Source organism: Achroia grisella, unplaced genomic scaffold (genome assembly GCF_030625045.1).
Source record: "Achroia grisella isolate CSIRO2021 unplaced genomic scaffold, CSIRO_AGI_Agris_v1 utg6051, whole genome shotgun sequence".
Lineage (NCBI taxonomy): Eukaryota > Metazoa > Arthropoda > Insecta > Lepidoptera > Pyralidae > Achroia > Achroia grisella.
This window is the reverse complement of record NW_026712961.1, coordinates 87886-112542: the sequence shown is the minus strand read 5'-3', so window position 1 is coordinate 112542 and position 24657 is coordinate 87886. Positions and strand designations below refer to the sequence as shown.

The following is a 24657-nucleotide window of genomic DNA, read 5'->3' as shown; positions in this document are numbered from 1 at the left end:
AATTATGAAGCGTGGCGTTTATTTTAAAATTGAAGGTCATATTGATTGTTAATAACGTCATTTACATTATATCAACAATGTTATCTGTAAACTAAAAGCATACACCAATGCACACTGATATGTCGAATAAAAATAAAATTTGGTTCAATACTGGTAAAACTCAATCGCAACTGAAATCCTTGCTCTTGTCTCATTATTGGATGTCTGTGTAATTTTTCTTCTTTTAATGATTCTTATCTGCCGTTATATTTGGGTTTCTGGTTTGTGCGTACCAGCCTTACACACATATATATATATATATATATATATATATATATATATATATATATATATATATATATATATATATATATATATATATATCTACTCGTATATTGAAATATTGCAAACACTTTGTTTCGGAATAAGATTGGTAAACAGTTAACTAATAGATATCAAGACTTAACTAATTTTCATGAAATTTATCTCACTCTGTGTATAAAGTTTGATTTAAATTAAATGATTGTTTATACTTTTATTTATTTTCATATTGTTTTAACATTCTTATTTTTACCGTAGATTAATATAAATTTTATATTAACGTTATAATTTATATTAGAATATTTAAATATATATTGCCATCAAATCCCCATCCCCAACAAAAAGTCGTTAATGGTAACAGGAAATGATTTTTTTAATGACATCGAACATGTGTCATATGCCTCTTCTTAAATTCTGAAATATATTTTAGCGAGAAGAAGCAGGTTATTAATTCATCTAAATTTTTTTTAACAAGATAAATGTCTTTTTAGAATCTATGTTTTATTACGCTCTTGTTGGTACTTTACTAATTTTGTTAGGACTACTTTGTCGAGCAAAATGTTCTAAAATTTAACTTTGGTTTCCCCTTCTGATGGTCCTTTAACAACTGAGATTTGGAACGTGCGTAGTTTTATGAATTATCAAAATTATGTTTATGGTAGAAGCATATGGACACAGTTTTTTTTTTAAGTACGTGTATCTATATATAAATATATTATTAACATTCATATATAATATGTAATATAAGTTTCAGTCAATGCATATCGATCCCGTTGCCAAGTCACGTTTGGAGAAAATTGGGAACTAAGTACATATAGGTTGTGTGTACAGTACGTGCGAGCTATAGTTTGTTTTATACTCATATATGTATTGCTGTTTATATCGGCATCTGAGTAATAAACTTAATCCAGGTCCTGTGTAGTCGCTTCGTATGTGATGTGATATAGTGTAATATTGGGCGGGGTGAGCGGCGTGAGGGAAGGAAACCGGCCGGCGCGATGGCCACCTGTTCGCCGCGCGGTGGCGCGCGTGTGCCCCCCGCCCCCCGCCGCTGCTGCATCACCCCCTCGGTGGTCGTGTCGCCCGCGCGCCTCGCGCCCGGCACCCTTGTCGGCTCGCTGCGCGCGCTTCTCCCTTCCCTCCACTCATTCGTTCCGCGACGCGTCGTCTAGCCGGTTGGCTCCCATTATTTTACCCGAGCTCGTTCTGACCGTGTCCGTTGGCCGCACCGCTCCGATTACACTTTAGCCGAACTAAATATGACGGAAAGCACGGACACCCCTGTGGCCGCCGCGCCTGAAAAGACTCCCACTGAGAATGGCTCTACTGAAACACCCCCAGAAGAAACTCCAGAAAAGGTAACCGAAGAAAAGGAAAAGGAGGCTACACCACCTAAGGAAATGCGCGCGGTCGTCCTCACCGGCTATGTCGGGTTGAAAACTGTCAAAATACAAAAGAAACCCGTGCCCACCGTTGGAGAAGGCGAGGTCCTCATCCGAGTCAAAGCCTGGTAAGTCCTTTTCGATTTTCTCTACACTACCCGCATTTTTATTATTTTTAGGAACTGCAATTCTCTCAAGTCTGCAAATACGCTTTTAGAGAAATTATTTTTTTTTATATCGAAACTGATGTGTTCAATTATAAAGTTGTTTCAGTAGTTTACATATTTATATAAAGTTACGTTAGATAATTTATTTTAACGAATATTTTTTTCCATTAGTCTCTCTATATTTTGTCTGTCTATATATAGTCTCTGTATTTTTTACATGAATATATAGCATTCCCATTAGTGAAATTGGAGTTGAGAATAACTTCAATACTTATACGATGTCGACCAATTTTGTTAAAATAAGTAACGGTCATTAAGTGTATGAAATGGTCATTACATAGTCAGATGTAAAAAGTACCTCACCTACCTACCCACTTAAAATAGAATCGGACGAGATTATACAAAATTGGTGAATTTTATCTTTCACTAAGATACGGCTGATGTGCGCGAAGTCCGGCCCGGTTAAAAATTCTGCACGCACACTCACTTCCATTGCCGGTCGTGCGACACGCCCTGTAGCGGATTTACACTCCAGCAATTACCACCGTAGCCACCCACTAATGCTGTGGCTACTTGGCGTTTTAAAACTCTGCTAATATTTATACGTTGTCGTGTTGAATCATTCGATTTCGCCAGATCATTACTTATTCATTAGAATATGGAATATTGTTTTCGATAAAGTTGCGTTCACGCATGCATGCGATCATCGAAGCGCGGAGTTGCGCGGCCGCTGCATGGACGACTATAACAAATTGATGTTATTTTGTCATATGAAACCGGGTGAGCTCGGTTCGTGCGAAAGGGAGTTAAGCGCCGACTGACATTGTTCTTTGTTCGTTTTTATCGCTCCAGTGCTTCAGATAATACAGACGAGCGGACGAGTCGCATCAACACGCTACTTGCTGCGACACATGAGTTATCTGCCACTTTTCTCGTTAAAGTTAACTGCTCTCTGTTGCAGGCATAACAAAGCTGCCACTTAACTGTGAAATATTTGTTTCTTTGCTTTATTATGGCTTTAAATAAATTAGTGTTACAAATCGCCACCGTTAGCTACTTCATTACTGACGTTGTTTCCTTTACTTTTATAAGTATTCTAACGGATAAACACCAACTCCAATGTATTTACTTTCCAAATACCTTTGGAAAGTATTTACTTTGATTAACTTGATGATGTCAGTATGAGTATTTTATATATTACTAATTGTTAGTATGTTATCATTTACTAGCCTTACTGCAAACGTTGTTAGATAATCTTTTACGCGTTTTTGTTTGGTTAACGTAAGGTAACTTAGCAGTTTAAAAAAAAATCAAACTTTTTTAGACAGCGTTAAAAAGGTATATCTTAAATTTCAATGATGGTAGTGTGGCGATAGTTGAGTAAATATTAATTTCATGTTTAAAAAATACCGTGATTATCGTATTTTATCTATATGAATGGTTTATATAATCACTTTCAACAATTGCTTCTTTTATGGAGTCTTTGTATAATAATTTCTACATTTCGGGGTTGTACTCTTTGATTTTTTATACAAACTTATCGGTCCTATATATCGTAATTCCCATAATAATAGAAATTTCAAATGTTTTTTTATCCTCAATGGCCTATAGAATTTTCTAAATTTCGGGACATAAATGTAAAACACATTTGATATCCAAATTCTAAATTCGGTTCAGCTCTACGTAAACGAGTCGGTAAGTTGATGTATTGTCAATTACCTGCAATATTAAATAATTTTCTCTTCGTAATGAACTAGCAATTCAATGTGGTTTCGCCATACGGACAATGCGGTTTTCCATACAAAGTTTCACTCTCTATTTCTTAGAGGTTGAGTTTATAAATACCGAGTTCAAAATATAGTCGCTAGTCTACTACTATAGAATGATACCAATTTACATAATACTTATTTCAAAAATACTATGATTAGGTACTGCCTATCTATCCCCCTCTGTTGTAGATAGATCTCGCCACAAAGTATGACTTTGAATCACCAGCATTAGTTAAATTAATCAATGTCAAAAATCATTAAAGCTGTCAGTAGTCATAAATACCTACAAGACTTTTGAGGTCGTTACCATCATGAGGGTACATCTTATGAGGGATCGGTCCACAGGGTCAAGAAGCAACAAACGAACTGTAATATTTATATATTTAGTTGGATATCAGTAAGACTCAAAACATTAATAATAAGCAACCTGGGTACATGTGACATGTATATAGGTGCACCAAGAGGTGTGTAGAGCGCATCTCCAGCTGTGCTAAATATAGTGTGCTTATCTTCGACTTACTATGTAAATGACCGCGACATACTCGACGCCAGCTGCCGCGGAATATAAACTGACTGGTTGCGTCTCGACCGGTACAACATACAAGTTCCCTCTGCTAGTTTCGCACTGCAAAAACGTGTGAGTTCCGCCCACACCCGCTCTAGCTCCGATCGAATTGACTCTACAATCGCTGTAGATAATTCCCTCGCAGACAGAGTATATGAATAACATCTGTTATTGACTTTCAAGAGATCTCGAGTATAATAGTGTTACACATTTTTGTACGTCGTACATTGATCCCGTCTCTCGTGTGTATTGTATTTGATAAGAATATTTTGCAAACTAGCACGGGAGTTAAGATGGCTTCAATTAGAATACTGCATTTATACTTTTAACCGATTTCAAAATGGAGAAGTGTATATGTTATGCATGGTATTTAATGTCTGTGAAGTTATATATGTATGTCTCATACATTTGGCAATTTTGAATCAACATGATTCTTTTTAATTGGCCGTGTTTAATCTCGTAATGGCATCTAATATTTATGTCCCTAGTCACTACTAGTTATTATGCGATAAAATTAGGATTATTTTACAGTCCTATAGCAAAATTTTATTAATGTTTGTAGTAAAAGATTTAAACGAGAATCGCTTGCATGTTATTTTAGTAGAAAATATTATAAATATCCAGTTTTTAACTGTAAAAGGGAATGTTGATGCTCACATCTGGTTTAATTAGTACTGTTTTTTTTACTTAAAATTTTATCTTTGCCTTCAGAACATATTGCTTTTAAATTTGTTTAATCAGTATTTGAACCTGGAACTTTATTTATCTAAATCACTTGCTCATCTAAGCGTATTTAAATAAATAAAAATAGGTAATTTTCCGAATAATAGTTCTTATGTTACAGATATATAATAATACTTACATTATGTTCATCACGCACTATTCAAACTTGAACTTAATAGACATGATATCTCGAGAGTGTGTTGACCTACAATTAAATGGTCATTATGTAAGGCCGCCGAATGTTTGAAATAATACTCGTAGGCACTTACCTGTCTATCTAGAGCGGTGTGGCAGTCACGCCACGCGATGCCTGCTGCACAGTCACCACGTCTTAGAACGAACTTGATTTCTAAATAGAATTATATTTGAAAATCAACTTCTTTCAAGTACGGGGAGTAAATAACTTGAAAAGTAATAAGAAACATACGCCTTTCTCGATTTATTGCCGGTACAGTATCAATTAGTATTCATATTCTTGTTGGGCGGCCAATCTTTTCCTAGCTCTTGCATTAGTACATAATTGCGGTGCAAAATTTTATGAACAGACGTTTCGCTGTCTTTATCACAGTATGACTATTGATAACTTCAAACTTTAGTTACCATGTACGATTAACTGATCTTAACAAAATATAGCTCCATTGTTTTACAAATTATGTAAAAACTAAAGTATATACTACTAACTATATACTAACTAAATATATGAGTATGATTTTCTACGTAACTAAGGTAATACACGACTTATTTGTAAAAATATGTATAATCGTACATTATTCCAGACAGATGTAGCTCATATACTTTGTATATTTTTTATCTCGACGGAGTCAGACGCTAGTCTGCAAGTAAAACCAGTTTTATACATGAAATCATTTGTGAACAATACGAATATAAAGATTACTGGACCAAGATGGCATCTTATGCCTCTTATATTACATAATATCGGATACTATTGTCTTATCTGTGATAACAATATTAATTCATTGGTTACATACAAACTTTTAAGAATAGCTTAATAGCTTGAATAAATGAAGCCATTCATCTTCTGTTTAATAGTGCTATGGTTAATGTTCCTGTAAGTCTTCACCAGGGATTGAATCAATGTATAAGACACCATTATTATCAATTAGGTCAAAGTCAGTGTCGGCAACAGACATCTTCCGAGAACAATCGAAGTACTCACGCCTCTTATAAGTGGCTTTCTTTTTTCTACAAAGAGTACTTAATTATATGTAAAGATGAGCGGAGGATGAGAAATGAAATGGACGGCCTATTTTTTGTTGTAGAGCCTTCTCGTAACACACAACAATATTTTGAGTGTTATCCAAGATATTCATATTTGTGGATAGTTATTAACAGTATCATAAATATCAAAGTTAATTTGGTTAAATAGTAGATAGGTAGTTTATAGTTTATTTCCATTACCCATCATAATAATACTATGTATAGATTAAACATACCTAACCAATTAGCTAAATTATTTTTGGTTATTAATATGGTTTTACCTAATTATTCAATATTTCTGGTCAATCGCTCTGATAAAAAATATCGTTTATGTTATTCTGTGGATCGTAACTGTCCGAAATATTAAAATTTTAAATTAAGAATATAACTGAATTTTTAATTTGCTGTTAATTTCGTTATTATACATTGATAAGCTCAATGGTGAAGCTTTATGGTTTATGTGGCGATAAACGTTATGCGTCGTGTAAATGACGTGAATGTTTCAAGTATTATTGGTGCAATTTGTGTAATTTTTTTAATTGGTTCATGTATTATGGGTGTGGCCACAGATGTTCGTTGTTTGGTTTCTCACAGTAAACTTTAAGTTTTTTGATGGGACAGTACGGCACTAGTATATACTTTCTGATTAGTATCTCAGTATCTCTATTAACTTTCGCCTCATTGTCTATCAACAATTGTACACTAAATATGTTTGTGATATAATCGCAGCTAATTTTTGTGTTGAAAGGGTGTGTTAATTACTTACATCCTTTCCTTTGTCGATGTATCAATTTAAAACCTAAAAATAGCGCGCCCTCGAGCTCAGAGCTCAAGCTCATGGTATAAAGTGCAGTATTGTGCATTTTAATGGGCTCCAAAGCCACATAAGATGGGAGAGATGAATTTGTTTATTACCCTCTTCCTTATTGAGAGCGTCTGCGCGAGATAGGTCTCTTCCTATGAGTCACTAGAAAGTCATGTCCTTAAGCTAACTCGATTTGAATAGCTCACTTGGTTGATAAACCTCAGTGCAACAATCGAGTGGGTGGATTGGCTTGTAATATTATGCGTACTGATCCACTTCACATATTACACATATTCCAAAGGATATGTAGATTGTTAATTAAATTAATATTGTTTAATTCGTTGCGTAGTATGCAACCAATAAAAAAGGTGTGTTGGTCTGGTATATTTTGATTTAATAAATTGTTTAGTCTGTTCTTCTCTTATTCGGGTACAGCCGTGTATGATGCATTTTTATAAAATGGGAACAAATCAGAGAAGTCCAGATGCTCAGTAAAAATATCGCTCATAATAAATACTTGAACGCTGTATAAAAATAACTGTACAACACGGTTTTAAGTGAATTGTCAATTTTATTTACCGTATTAAAGAAAATGTTGTTTATTTGTTGAAATAGCTTCACGCCCGAGTGATTTGTTGAGTCTGAATTGAATACATTGAAAAGAATGTTCTTAGAAAGGATGTAAGGGAAAACTGTTATCATGGTTATGAGTACAGTCTATTATATTTCATTTGCCCATTAAATAAGGTCTATTATTTACTTTTGATAACACAGGGTATATTTATGGCGGAAAATAAAAAGACATAAGCTCGTTGTTAGATATTTAATATAGCAGAAAAAATATAAATGTTGCATCAAGTAATTTATATTCATTCCGCTACTGCGTTGTGGCATACAGAGGGCTTCGGAATGTCAATTATGGCATTCATAGTTCAATGTAGTCGTTATTCAATATAAATATACCTCTATTAAATAAAATTAACTCCTCTTAGTCTATAATTTGATTTATCTGAGGTACGAAGTAATTTCAAAATGTTTGCGAACACCGTATGGCATATCGTATTAGTATTATTATGAATCTATGAATACAGTAACATATGGACTTTACTTATTCATATAATGTACTGTTATTTGTTTTAAACTGTTTATTTCGAAGATGCTATATTATATAATAACAATGCCGGTTATAATATTTTTATAATAACATGTTATCGTTAGCATGATCTTCAAAAACGGTCTTGTATTTCGTGTGTGTCCATCCATCAATCAATCACGCTGGCAGCTAATGTGTATTTGGACTTGGGTTAGAATCGTCTTGATATATCACTGTAAGAAACTAGTGGGTAGTGTCCTAGTGTCCTTTGCTCGTCTTATGTCCATATGTCTATATCTTTACGTTTGTTAGATTATGGTTTGATGTTGTTGTCGTACAACTAATACGACTATGAACGGTGCGTCATGGCCTTATTTCTATAGAATTTCTGCAGTCAGCTTTGATGAGTAACCCAAATGGCTATCGGTAATGACTCATAGTACAGTGGCAGAAACTAATAATAACATTTCTTATACGTATATGCGTATGTAAATGCATAATATTTCAAAACTATGCAATATTGTTTTATTGTACAAATGCTTACCTATTGTCTTTATATTGTCTATTTGATTTCGTTGTTATAAGTTTAATTTTATGCTTAAAATTTTTGGTATCGTATTAAAGTAGTTACCGATTAAATTTCTTTGTTTATTTTATTACAATTTTTTCATTAATTTATTTATATAACGTTGATAGCGATAACATAGTAAATATTTCACTGCAAAAACCATTAATATTGTCATAAGCACAATATACATTGATAGTCACGCCGCGTGATCACAATTAATGACTTATCAGTGAGACGATAAAATATTTCCATTGTTAATAAATTCCTCAAATGCACTTTCAACAACTACTCATAAAAACAAGATTTTTTAGAACTTTACAAGGAAATACGCTTAAATATCTATCGATTTTTAATGTTCACACAGTGGGAAAGGCTAGTGGGAATATTTGTAAGTAGGAAGTGGTGGGAGAGATGCCGCGGTTCAGTCTATAAAATCCTTCATCAGACAGCAGATGCGGCAGGCGGGGTCCCGGCTGGCGCCCGGCCCGACTGCCTGCCGCCGGGCACATTGTTCGCAGAGTCAATGAACTTACGAAAAATGTTCCTTCGCTTATTGTGCCCATAATCGAATCAAGTCGCTACTCTATATGGCAGTAAACATGTTGCGCTCTTATAGCTTTTTTAGCAAATGAAACATGCATGACAAGTCACAATTTCCCTGAATATTCAGCTCCCATTTCTTAAAACAAGCCTACAACCCTATACTGTCCATCGTACGCATTTATTTTTATAACAATTGACAACAACTTTATTTTATTTCTGTATCTCATAATACTGTAAGGAGACGAAAATGACTTTAGAAAGCATTTAGGTGCCTGTGCTAAATTACTGCAATTCCTATGAACTACTTATTATCATTTCTAATAAGCCATTTGCTTACTATCTCGATTGCTGGTTAAATTGAATTGGAAAATCCCATGACTCGATCCTCATATGAAAAAGGGGTGTGGTTGCGTTACTGCCGGGTGTCGGGTAGGTGTGTGCGTCTGGTCGGGGGTGAGGGTTGCGAGTGCTCCTGTAATGTCTGGCGCGTTGGCGTGAGTGCGGGGTGGTGCGGGGAGGGGTACGTGTCAGATCAATACGGCGTGTCTCCGACCCGCGCTCCGCCGCCACCTCCGCCGCCGCCGCCGCCTGTCCAATCTCCGCAGGCCCTACGTCTTTCGACGCCAATGCTTGTTTTTTTTATAGCACCCATTAAACATGCTCTTCGATAAATGAATAAAAGCATGTTTTCGACGTTGCTCCAAAAGAAATCTTAGAATATTTTTATCTGAATTATATTTAATATTCGATTCTACGACTCGAGTTGACTAGCATCGTTGGTTTACGACAGATAATTTGGCTGCGTGGAAGTGTTGTCGAGGGTGGAATGTTTGATAATATACAAAAATGTATTGTAGTAATAATGTGGAAGGAAGCCGTAGACAGATACTTAACGTCGTGTCGTATCGGAATGTAACGATTACGATGTTTTTGATATTTGCGGTTGGGACAAAGAGTAAATAAATACCAGCGTTGTACTCTTTTTTTGCTATCAGAATATAGTATTATCAGTTTACAAAATACTTTAGTCGATTGTTGGTCTATTCATATTACCTGCCTCTATATAGGTGACAGTTGCAATTTTTCAACAGGGTGGGTGTCAGCTTATCTAGTAAGAAAAGTATATTGGTATATGCAACCTTAAGCGTTAGTCGAGTTTTTAAAAATATAAAGTAACTATTATTTAAGATCTTTAATTAAAAAAATAATGAGTTAACCCCTATATAAATAGCTCATCCGGAATAAATTTTGAATTGAATGATATAAATATTATAATGAAACTCATTATTTTTTTAATGTATACACAATTGTACACGTGTAAGCAAAGAGTAAACAAGTAGTATAAAATCTAAATTTGTAAAAAGACTTTCTTTCTGTCATGCTCTAGTAATCGGGAGTGTTTTTCTCGTGAATTTCAAATGCGTTGAGGTCCTATTTTGCATTTAAATTAAAATAAAATCCTTTACGCGTTCCGTTGCGTAGTTCCAAAAGTAAATCCTTCGTAATTACTAAGCTTTTGGCCATTAAATATAAGATTATATAAAAATATTATCCAGTCGTTGATTAACGAGTATTTAAAACAAACATATTTACATCCGTATTTCTAATGTATTTTTTTTCTATAGTTAAGGACAGTCTCGACACAAAGTCTAATTTAAAGTTTCGTAAATAGTCCGAAATCGTAACTGAAATTAAGACGTTTCAAATTTATTTTATTATTACTAAAAGCAAGTGACGTTATTACTGACCAAAGGCTTTTTATTGCCATTGCAATACTTGAAAATCATAAACGTTGATATCTTCAGTTATTTTCATCAACAAATAGAAGGAAACTACGCTGCTTTGCTCGCTCGTAACCCTTTCTTAGTTGGTGTGTACTTAACATTACTTGAGGAATTTCTGTGAAATTTTGTAGCCATTACAGTTATTGCATTTCGTAATTGATTTCTCGTCTGGAATGTAATAAAATTTATAAAATTATAGATGTATGCTTAAATTTGATTACCGTATAGTTGAGTACTATTATTCCAAAAGAGTTATTATAATTCTCTGCCTGAATTCTCCATGTGATCGTAATGTAAGTAAATACTATGTTCTTCTCTATCCCAGAAAGGCATAAAAGGATATTTCTTATATTAGTAACAGAAATATATGTATCGTAATATAATAAGAATTATACAATATGTTTTGCCCTTGAAGTCGGTTTTGTAGACTTTTATTGGTAAAACAGAAATACAATCAAATAATAGTATGTATATTTAATAATTAAAATCATATCATTAATTCGCACAGCTTAACTTTCCCTCCAGCCCTGTCACCTTCACCCCAGTATTTATTTGTCTTTTTGCTCATAGCAACATTTGGCGTACCAAATACGGCATTTAGGGATGCGTCATTAAATTTTCATTGTCGATATTCTGTATCTTATACTTGTTACTTAAAAATAGACAATACTGAACACCTGTGTAAGTAACATATATTACTTGCTCTTGAAATATTTAAACCTTACATGCCACATTGCCACATTGCAAATTCAATCAATTTTTTATTTATAACTTAGTTCCATAATAAATAAAAGAAAACAAGCGTGATAAAGGTACGACAAAATATGTATATTTTAGAGAACATGCGCTAACATTCTAAGTTTTCATTCAATATACCATAGTATGTATGTAAGTAAGTATAGTTTCTGTTTCTTAATATTGCGACGGCTGCTAATTTATGAATGGATAAGTTCTTTTTTGAAAACATCTGTTTGGGTTGCAGGAGTCGCTATAATAATATATAAAAACTTTTCTAGAAGTTTCTAGAAGTTTAGTACGTACTCGTACCTACGCCGCGTATCGAATAGACAACTTAGCGCCTTGGAAAGACAATAATAGGTGTTCCGCCGTCTTTATTTAAATCGGGCATTCTTTTCAATAATATTATTGAAAGATTTACCGGATTTAATGTTAGTAAATTGTAATGATATCTTGAATGATCTTTTAATAATTCCGTTAAGTTATATTCTAGCACAAGTTACGTGCGGATAGTCGAGTAACCATCAAATTTCGGATTGTTCTTTTTATTGTAGTTGATAGAGTTTTCTCTCGTACCGATAGTTAGTCTTTGTAGTTGAAGAACATGCACCTACTTTAATGCGTATTTGTTGTAAGTTTGTTTTGTCTTCATTTACCTGTAGGTTATATTTGCAGTAGAGTGAAGATCAATAACTGCAAGTCCATTTGTGTTAGTATATTCATCCATTAACATGTGTACTTAAAACCATAACTTAAACCTAGATTTCAATTTATGTAGTCATTTTATGTTTAGTGCTTATCGATACATTGTTAGTATACCTATCGTACCGCACTTCATTAATGATGTTCTGTTTATGACCGAGTGCGCGGCACCGGATATTTTTTTTTACAATTTTTTGCCGCCCGCATGTGTTAATATATGAGGGCTCGACTACTGTTACTTGTATCCTTGAATCTGTGGCCCACTTTTTGGGTGTGGTTCAGTTTTATTGAATTTTTAATATGAAAGCATTGTATAATACAACTGTATCTACAGTTATCCCGTTGGCGACTCACATGAAAATAATATGCCTGTATATTTTTTTCTCTTAGGTGCCCTTATAAAGTCACAAATTATAAGGTACTTGTTAAGTCTCAATATTCTATATATTTGGTTTGTTTTGGGAATAAATTTTCGACAATTGTAAGTCCGATGCCTTTACCAGATCTTATTACTTATGTGTATCTTGTACTACTCTAGTAATGCATGTCACTACTATTACCTACTGTAAACTTGATAAAATTGACGTAAATACAGTTTAAAAACTTGAATATTCTTCAACAATTTGAATAGTATTTCAATTATGTTGGTCCATAATTTTCTAGAATCTATTATTACAATACTTTGTTATAGATATATCGATAACAAACTTGTCGAAGACGGAATTCTATTATACAAATAATCTGAAGCATGACCAAAAACTCGGTCTTTGATAAGAAGATAACTTTTTTATTTCCAGCGACTGTTTGGACAATGACATCCCATATTCCTTTATCTCACTTTGATAACACAAACGATGGGTTTTTCGAAACACAGACCTAAGTTTTTAGGCAAACTTCCCAAATAATAAAAAAGATGGTTTTTACATTTTACGATAACCGTATTTCACAATTCACTTTCTTTATGGTCCAAAGTGAGGCATGAGTATTTGTACCTATGCAAATCTATTATCTTCTAAAATTTAAATTAAAAAAATTATCTTTGGTAAATTTTATTTTTTGGATTTGGTATCAAACTTGTACATAATAATGGAAAACGGACTTGCGACATAATGGCTAATTTTTTAATAATACTTAACACTCTTGTATAATACACATAGGAATAGTAAATATCAATACAGTAGTATTATATATTCCGTGCTAATTAATACCTACTAGACCAAAAGCAATAGAAGCTTACGCAAGCTTCTATGTAGATACGAATGAGTAGTTATTTGTATCAGTTATGGCCTATTATTGAAGATCGTGCCTCCGGCCTCCGTATGCGTTAATTACTTGGTTATCAATCGAATACTTGTCTGTTTTATATTACTCGTACGTTGTAAAGTGTGATCATGTGTGTGTTCATTGTTCAGTAGTACTCGTGTGCAAGGGAATGACTCGTGGTGAATGGTTTCATTAATCTATTCAGGCACCCCAAACTAAACATGTCTACGGTTATTTGTGGAATGCAAGTTCACTTCCTGAGTGGACAATTACAGAGGATGACTTCGCGACGCGTGCAGGTCAAACCCGTGTACATTAGTTACAACAGCGTGATTCAAAGTTAGCTTTAAGTCGTATACCTACTAATAATGATGCCAGATGTTCTAATAAGTGATCTGACCACTGTAATATAAAGGAATTTATGCTAGATGCCTATTATCCCGATCTGATTCATAGTTATGCAGAAACAGGATAAAACAGTGTTGGTATAAAGTTAGAAATAAATTGGAATGTTGAAGAAATAACTATAAGTATGAATATTGTTATGTTATTTTATAATTCATCACAATTTGTCGTAAAATGAACGAAAGTAGAATAAACAATACGAATAGTAACCTATTAATGATAATTAACATTAGTACTAAGCTAAGGATATTTAATAACGGCGCCGTCATTCTCGGCCATACCTATATGGTTCATAGCCGTTATAGCTGATCACGGTAGACAGATCGGAAGCCGATACGTGCGTGTCATTGTATTACTATTAACATTAGCCGGTACTGCGGACCGCTAGCCGGATATTGTCGGGCATTTTATAAAGCAATACATTGTTGCACCCGAAAGAGTACCTTGTTTGTCTCGCTCGTAAACCTGGAGTCACTGGTGATGTATCGTATTCATGAGATTATTTTCTAATTTACTTAGTACTTTCTGTGTGACACCAAATCCTTCTAATCTAATCTTCTGTGTTTACGAAAGGAATAAGTATATAAATTAAATTTAAAGAACCTTCTTGTCGTGGTCATTGTTTTTAGTGGTAATATAAAATCACGATTATTTGTAACACCAAAAAAAAAAGAATAGTCTCTTGTCGAGTTAACTGACTAATTCGTTATGAACCCTAGTGCCTAAATTATGATAGGATAATAAATATTTAGTTTAATCGTGTAAATATCTCTTACCATTTTCTTCTGGAGTTTGTTTTGGGAAGCAATTACACCATGCCACTTACATTAACTGGTGCCCCGAGCCGGCTTTGCACTCGTTCTCATAACGTTGTGAGTATTATCATATTATACATATTATCATTAATTCAGAGTTACATGGGCTATGAGCCCATGTAACTCTGAATTAATTTACTTTTCAAACACAGAAATTACTAGTTCAAAACAGTTAATTACTAGTTAGACATTTAAGTTATCAAGCTTATTAATATTACGAAATTTTGTGAGTCCATACTCACAAACTATTGCGTTTATAACATAACAAACATTTATCCATCTACACATCCATATATATAGATGGATGGATGGATGTTACTCTTTCACGGAAAAATTCGTATCTTATAAACGGATTTTGAAACTTTACAGTAATATATTATAGTTTATACATCAGAATAACACATATTGAAATAAGTCACTTAGAGAAGGGTAGAGGGGATATTACATTATCAAATATATTGCATAAAACTTATTAATTTATTGTAATCTATTGATCCAATATATTCCCTATGTCATATAATTACAGGAAGTAGGATCTTTTTTCTAGCAATATTAATTTAGGTTACTAATTCTATTTTTAATAGCCTCTAGCTTCATTACATTGGCTTAGTAAATACTAGCTCCTTTTACTGTCACGCCACTAACTTGTTCAGCATGCTAACACATTTCTTTATTCATGCAACATACCTATTTGGGTATACATTCCTCGAGTACTACGCGATAAACGTTTTATGCGGTTCGCTTTGACGTAGCTAGTAAACATGTCAAATGAATCATATTTAATATAATACCTAAACCACTTGAGAATGCATCCTTATAAATAGTATTTATAATTTATTAATCGGTTATGTCCCAAGCTTCCTGTATCCTGCGTGGACAGTGATCTACATTAATCGTCGTAGTGTTTAAGTATTTAGTCACTCAATAAATGGTAGCAGTGAATACAAATGATTCATAATACACGTTACGTGACTGAGAAAATTCCACTCAGTACAACTGTACTAAAATATGTGTATGAAATAAAATTACAATGAGTATCGGCAAAAGTTCGTTAGTACCATGACTTCTGTATCTAGAATTTCGGGGAGCTGACTTATTTCTAACAATTACCATGTCTGGTTCAGTCCTCCACTAGTCACCATTGTGGTTAAATCGTGGTGAATTCATCAGATTGGAGCTAACTGACCTGACTTCATGCTCATCATAACCTCCCTCGGTAGCTTATCAAGAATCGTCATCTTTTATTGTCATCCATTGAACAAAAAAGTATAGGTACTTTAAAGTAGGTATATTTAACTAATAGGTTAACAATTAATCGCTTTAGACACGCTAAGCAGCACTAAATACTGAAAAAGTTCTACATACAATTAGACAGAACTATTAAAATTGCCGCTTGGTTAAACAGCTAAGTTCTATATTGTATCTAGTAGCAATAGAAATACTAATAAACTTTGTATCAAATTTGACCTTTAGTCTAATTTACGAAATGATTAATAGATTTAATGGAACTAACTACCTGACTCTACGAAATTGAGATATTCGTTTTGCCTAACGAGCATATTTTGTTATCTATACATAAAAATTTAAGTGGGTTGTGGTGTGACGTTTGAAGATAAAAGTTTAATGTATTTTAAAAAAGAATTAATAGACTAATACTATTTTTAGACACAATCAGGTAGGTCCCTGATTGTGTCTAAAAATAGTATTAACCCAAAATGTATAGTTTCAAACCAAAAAATATTGCAGAAACTCTGTAGTCTCTTAAAATTATGGACCGCTAGTGCCATGCCCAAATAGATTAATTTATATTAAATTAACTTTAGTTTGATATTATTTATACGTAATTTAAAAAATACTATTAAAATGAAACATACGATATAAAATCAAAGGGCCAAAAAGTTATCAAATTATAATGTGATCAATTTCGTTGAAATTGCACAGATTTTATTCTACTCTTTCACAAGATTTCACTTTCATAGCCACTAAATTACAACTTTAGTCATAAAATAACACAGATATATCAATCATAAGTATCTAAAGAATTGTTTATTTATACATGTATCTTCACAATTTACGATTACGATTGTTTACATTGAATAAGTTTGCTTTGAACTTATAATACAATTGTTATGTGTCGTTCATGCTAATGCTAAACGACTTGAATTGCTTTTTGAGGAAGGATATGAATATAACTGTGACTTAAATAATCATGCACAACTTATTAACGGCATTAGAATAGAATAGAATAGAATAGAATTAACACAACAATGAAAGAACAAATTGCGTTTGGATTAAATCCAACGCCAATTCATCATATTTAATGTTTAATTAGTACTTATTGTGACAATTTTTTACGATCTGTGAATAATACTACTTTATTTTATAATAATCTTTCTTGCTGCTTTAATTATTTAAAACTTATGTTTATTAAACATATTGTACATTTTATTGGAGTAATAACTTCATAAATGTTGAAAATTATTTTATAAAGATAAACTGAAGTCAAAAATAGCGAGAACATAGAATAGAAACGAATTCAGTTGAGAAAATGCAAGAAATTGTTCGCGAATGTAATAGAAATACTAAAGAATGTAAAAAAGATGGTAAAATTCGTAATAGACGTGAATTTATACCTAGCATGAGATGCAAATGTTCATTCTTCCCGTAGCTAATACTTCCATTTTTATTTAGTGTGAACTCGTTAATGAGATCGAGCGTTCGTTAGGCGTTCAACTGCTTTCCGGAACAATTTTGTGCTTTCATACTACTTCTGTACATAGTACAGTAGTGCTTGATCAATTCTTTAGCGATATGACTAAGTCGTCAGAAATTTTTTTTTGTTTTGACACATCTGGATATTCCATACATTTTAAATTCGAATTTATAACACAAGCTCGTGTGACTTTTTCTATGTTGTCATCATTGCCATTCATGCCTTCTTCTACTCCTTTAGTCTGAATCCTCTTTAAGTCACTGAATAGTACAGTAGTAACAGCTATACATATAAATAAGATGAACACCTACGTCGTTCTTTGTTAAGACGTGATCGCAATTAAAAGTGAGAACAAAACGTAGTACGTGAATTCACTGGAATATGCGATGCCATAGTCAGGATTTATGTCAGAAAAAGCATTTTTCGAGTCGTTAATACAGTATGAGGTTGTCTCGGAATATGAAATATGAGCACACGTGAACGGAGTGTTAACTTATATCTTTCGAAACACATCACTTACATGTATCTATTCTCATTAGATCTGAAAACAGTAATCCTAGAGTTGATCTATTATCGCGTACGCTTATATGGCTGGTTAGAACATAGAAATTTGGAATATGGGTTCCACCGAAGATAAAGAATTCCGTTAATAAAGTATCTCCTGAAATTCCCATAAAAACACGACATAATATACGGATCCTACAATTATTGTATTTGTTATTTCTAGATACGAGTACATTGTAAGCCTCACTCGTCAGTAATCTAAGCAATTGATTATTCGCTTCACTTTGATGTCTTCCTACAAAATGAATGAAAACAAAAATTCTAATAGTTTATTTTGTAAGAATCTGATATACATGCGTGGAAGCACTTCTCATAAAATCAGTGAAACATATCGGCTACCTACTGTCTTGTCATGACCAAGTTGCTAGTCAGAAATAGCCGCAGTACATTTGAACTAAATAAAACTGCTGGAAGTTACGGATAGAAAGTACCTACGTCACCGTATTGATTATATATCACTTAGAAGGGAAAACCTACGACCTACTTATGAAAGCTAAGGGTTATTAGGCCTGCAATATTGTTTCATTGATATCCCCTCTGTTGCTAAGTGGTTAGGTATCGCAAGGTAGTTGAACTCTTGGTCATTAGTCTATCAACTATATCTATCTATCTATACTATACTACCACCGAGTAATATTAAGTATTCTGTGGCTACACCATATTATAGAGCTACACGACACCGCGTCACCGCCGGCGTCGCGACGCCGCGCCGCCAGGTCGCGCCATTTCCAACCCCGATGCAATTTAAAATTACCCCGAACTGAGGGTGTTCACAGTTCAATCAATCGTCCATTTCAACGTGTCCAATACTAAATGGCAGTTAGACACGTAAAGGGGCAATCTTAATACTGAGAATAATTTATTAAAATTTATTCCTAACATATCATTCGGCTGCTGTTCACTAAACCGAAAAGTTATTTGAATTGCGTGAATGGAAACTGTACTAATGCATTAATCGCATTAACGCTTCGGTGGGGGTGCCGCTGTTCGTGTTACGACCCTTGTCGACCTACCACGTGAAAAGGGCACTCTAAATCCGCGGCGAACGTGATTTTAATTCGTGTCCTTTTGAGAACATAAAATTCACTGGGCACCCTCATGCATACAATACAAATAGGTACACACGTGCAGACAATGTGAGGAAGCCAAGGTAAAGATAACCGAAGGAGGACAGGGTTGATAATTTGCATATTTTTATTTCGTTACCTTTCTGAAACCGGTCTTGTTGTTGACTGTGTCTGTTAACTGACACAAGACAAAAATGTAAATAGTAGATACAGGTGCAAAATGAGCAGGAAGGACTTAGTAATTTGATCCACTTCTAAATTTATATATTTTTTTAATCTAAAATAGTCATATTTATTTCATAGTATATTTTGTACCTACCTGCACCGAGTACACGTAACGATCCATTGTTAATGGAAACCATTTAAGTTTCTTGAATAAGCGGTCAGGTAGCGTGCGTAAAATTCGTTACAAGATCTCTGTTGGGTACAGATTATCCCGGATTAACATTCCTTTCCATCGATATGGGTTCCAGGAGCGCTCCTTGGTCCTTGGTAATGTAGGACAAAGCTTTTTTCGTAATAAAACGATAGCGCCCGCGCCCAATTTATCCAATAAAACGTATGCGGGTGTCGGGCGACATCGTGGCGACTGGAGACTCATTCCACTCCCATTCCCATGCTGTTGTAATTATTATTCAGTATAACGCTTAAATGTATTAATATTGTGTGTCGGATGGTTCACCCGGCGTGGAAGCGTACCTACTGTGTACATTAATTTCATCCCTGTTACCTAACAAGCCCATCTATAGTTTACCAATTTACAAATACGTAAACAATTTAAAACATGCTAAACTATGTGGCTATGATTCATTCATTCTGAGGTATGTGCATAATGTACAGGAAATTAGAGCGTATGAATAAATTAGTAGACAAATACGCAGAGCGATCAATCTGATTCACGCATCGCAATATGTTAAGTTTTTGCTACATGAGTATGTAAATTCAATGCTAGGGTTCCAAAACAAATGGTGAAATAGATCCTATATGATACAACTTCGTCCGTCTGGATATCTGTCACAGCGCTATAGTTACTTAGATAGATAGATAGAATATACTTTATTTGCAACATACAGTAAAGAGTATACTTACAGTATTCTTCTACATAATTTAGAGTAGTTTCACATTTTGATCGTACAAGCTTTAGTACATTACCTTTTTTTCCTTTTTGTTCTTCCTCCAGTTTCGTGTCTCGTGGTCCAATTTTATAATCACATTTATTCTAAACTAAAGAACCGGTTTTAGTAATCTGAATCAACAATGTATTTATGAGAAGGTCCTTAATAGCTGTTTTATTAGTTATAAAATGCTATTTTGTATTCAAATTATTAAAATATGTTATGGGTTTTATGATTATGGAATAAACTAGGTCGTCCTAAAGTATATTTAGAATTGGTTTTAAGAGGAATATGATTAATTCCGGCACTTATAAATACGCAAGTGCAGCTATTGTTTATTGTGAATTAACCCCAAAATTCTCCATTAGTACAGAACCGTGATTTGATAGTACGTAAACATCCAGTTTAGAAATATATTGGATAACATTGTGTAGATTTTAACATCAACAAGGTTTTCTATAAATTCTTATATTTTAGTTCGAATATATCCTATAATTTTAAAGCTTCACTTGACCAATTTCTGCCCATTGCTTGAATATTACGTACAAATCGTTGCACGTAGTTACAAATTACCTACTTATGTACGTGCAATGATTATGATTTATATGATACTTGATCAACTAAACATTGCTCAGGTATTTGAATGTCATAAGGTTTCATTTGATACAATTTTATATGCATCGCATTTATTGCATATTGTATATATATAAAAGATTTCCTATACACATCCAATGTACATAAATATTCTTGTCTTTACAAGAGATCTTACTACCTTAGTAATCCAATCTATTACATGTAATAAAAATGAAACTGAATGTTTTTTATACATGGAAGTTATACGAATATAACTGTTATTACTCTTATCAACGTAATAGAACCCAAAACAATGATTGTTAGCATTTTTTACTGTACTTTTGTGGGCGCTAATTACAGAAACTATATTGTACATTAGATAAGTTTATATAGTTTTGCGTTGTATAATTATAACACGTCTGGTAGTAGGTAGGTGTCTATCATAGCCATATATAGTCTAGACTAGTGATTGAATGAAACTGCTTAGAAGGGAATCTAATAGTACTACATCGCAATAGTGGTTATTACGTTGCATCCATACTAATGTTATAAATGCGATAGCATGTCTGTCTGTCTATTAGTTATCTTTTTACAGCTAAACAGTTGAATGGATCTTTATGTAATTTAATAGATAGGTTGTATCACGAGGATAAAGATAGATAGATACATAGATCTTTTATTTTTATATATATATATATATATATATTCTCTAAAAAGCAGACAAAGTTGCAGGTAATGGTTAGTATCATATATGAGTAAGGACTCTTAATGGTGTAGCATTATAATGTTGCCGTGCAGTTTTAATGCGCGCGTTTACGTTTATTTCGCTTGTTGCATTAAAGCACGGGTATTTTCGGCGTTGTTTTACCTTAACTCAATGGCATTTCCTTGTTTAGAACTACAATAGCCTCGGAATATGTTACTTTATACTCGGAATTTAATCTATTGAATGACTCTCACTTGACAGTTATCTGCTTTATAAGTATTTATACACTAATTATATCTTTTCTTGGAAGCTACTTACAAAATTTAGAAGTGCCGAATTTACAATGCCATATCAGTTTTATATAGGATTTTGTGAGGTGTTTAATATAAACCAAGTATGTGATGTAATCCAGATTACACAGCATATTTTTTTTATGTAATGGGAATGGGAAGTTGACGGCCCACCTGATCATAAGTGGAAACCGTTGCCTATATAAATGAACAAGACAATATGTTATCATTTGACACCTGTGATACCACTCACGGTTTGCCATTCTTTAAGCTATTATGCCTATAATCCTTTTACTGAAACACAAATCTGTGTTTCATTCAACCGAAACACATCTTACATATAAAAGAAGTTGTTTGGCGAGTGAAATAGGCTGAGGCTACTTTTACAAGTCTACATAGGTTAAAACATTACATACATACACACAAACACAAAAACAAAGCTATCGAATCTGCATACAATTATTCTATCAGCAGCAGCTGCCTATTGTATGTGCGCGTATAGTGTCCATCGAGGAATGATCGCAAAATATCGATTATACAGGCTGGACGACCACAGTGTACGACACCCGCGAAAGACCGCGCCATTTTGTAACTCGAGCACGTACCTACTGATTTACATACCTGCCTAATTATATTGTATTCGCGCTTACATTCAATTCAACTTCGATTTCATGACGCAAATTGCTATTATTTTATAATCCAAAGCCCCAATCGAATCGAAATCTCATACATTTTTGAGGTCGGTTAAAAGAGATCAAATATTATGCATAATTATTATTTGAAGTAGTAAAAAAGTTATAAGTTATGAATGAATTATCAAGAAACTAATTCTTTCATGTTGTAAAAAGTATGTACTCGGAAATCAAAAGCAATTTTAGTTAACTATTTTTACTAGGATTGAATTGAAAGGTTTGGAGGACTATATGAATTTTATTATCGCATCTATTCTATTATATTTATATTATATACAATTAATTATATAATACATAGATATACGTATATTTAATACATCCAGTTTTCCTGCGAACAATATGCATGAATATCAAACTACGTTTCTGCTGAGCAGTGCATATTCTGCTTGTGGTTTTTGTCTTTTAATAATAAGACTTACCTAGTATTAGGCTTTTAGTAGTTTTAATAAACAACAGCAATGTACATGAAACAATAGTTGTAAATAAGAGTTTTATTTATATAAGTGGGTAAGTTAAGTTAATGTATTTTCAATAAACGTAGATAAAACGCCTATGACGTTACAGTATCTGTTTTTGATCTTCGTATGTCTTGATATCTTTATTAGAGCTCATTCCATTGAATAAGTAATCTTACAAGTCCAGATGTTTAGCTGTAGCGTAAAATCGACCTTTTCATTGAAATAAATGTCGAATCCGAAACAAATCTGGCCGCGGGCATGACAAATGTTTTAAATTATCCAACCCACATTATCGAATCATTCCTTTATACGTCCCTAAGTACATAACAATGGGGAGACGTTTGTCAGCGTCATGGAGCACAATTCAAACATAAAATACGTATTGCTGTTGATTGGTACATCACCATGTTTAAATATTTAAATATGAGATTCTTTATGCTGTGCATGCGTTCGTTCATAGCTTCATAACAAATGACTACCGCATTCCGTGCCCCACCACATTAATTATTCCAGTTCGATAAAGTAGGTTGATAAGTACAACTTATAGTATTGTAAGCGATTAATTATTATATATATATAAATAAAATGACAATAGATATAATTTAGTCATGATTTTATATTATATTAGTTATTTTCATACTTCGACCATGAATCATTTATTATATGCTGCTTAACTGCTTCATTATTTTGTGTGATTTTCTGGTTGAATAAATAAAAAAACCGTGATTATTTTGAATCATGTCAATAAAATAAGATAGGGGAATTCAGTTATCTAAGGGTTAATATGGTCTATGGTCTATATTACACATGCAAAAGTTGCTTAAATTATGTTGTCAAATTACATGATTTCTGGTAGTTTCCTTCACTCAGTCTTATTATGCTCATGGGTACAATTGGATAGTGGAGAAATCACTACTTGTTACATTTTTATAATCTTTGTTTAAAATTGGATTTCCGTTGTTTGTTACAGTGGGCTGAGCTTCCAAGACTTGATTGTGCGTCAAGTAACCATTGACTCGCTTCCCAAGGCACCGTTCATTCTTGGATTCGAATGCGCTGGCGAGGTCGAGCAAGTTGGCGAGGGTGTTACCAATTTCAAGGTAAAGGATATCTATTTCTCATATAGAAAACTCTACATTCTACTGGCTTATATGATATATGAAGTAATTAAATTTGTGTATTTTTTAAGGCATGCAGGTTTTGATGGTGGTATAAAAATATTTTTTGTTGCCAATTCTGTAAATCCGTAGAGTTGTGAATGCAGGATGTGAAGTAATTTAGTAGGTACATGTTGTTTTTTACTAATTATAAAAATCCGTGAAATTGTGAGTACTACAGGATGCAGATGTAATATAAATAACGATCCGGAATCCAGCCACACTTAGTAATGATGAAACTGCACTATCGTCAAGGAACATAATGGCGATATACCTATTTATTAGAAAATATATTTGGTTTCATAAATCGCTGATAGCATTATTGATTCTCAGATCTCTCCTCAGAAGAGACGAATACATCTAGTAGTTTGTACTTATACTGGATTGATGCAAGCAGCTATGCTTCACTGTCGTAAACTGTATTTAATACTTTAAGATACTTTTACAAAGTGTTAGATAGATCCTATCTCGTTTATAACGCC

The 24657-nt window shown here is 33.4% G+C and overlaps 1 protein-coding gene across 2 annotated transcripts in view; it reads left to right on the top strand.

Annotated features, from left to right (window-relative positions):
- Positions 1-1426: 1426 nt before the first annotated feature.
- Positions 1427-24657, top strand: part of LOC131848948 (synaptic vesicle membrane protein VAT-1 homolog-like) — a 36659-nt gene continuing 13428 nt past the window's right edge. For both annotated transcript variants that reach the window (XM_059198911.1, XM_059198910.1), the window contains exons 1-2: positions 1427-1810; positions 23989-24118. In XM_059198911.1, coding sequence (XP_059054894.1) covers positions 1560-1810; positions 23989-24118 — 381 coding nt within the window. In that variant the 5' untranslated portion in view covers positions 1427-1559. The remainder of the gene's footprint in view (positions 1811-23988; positions 24119-24657) is intronic.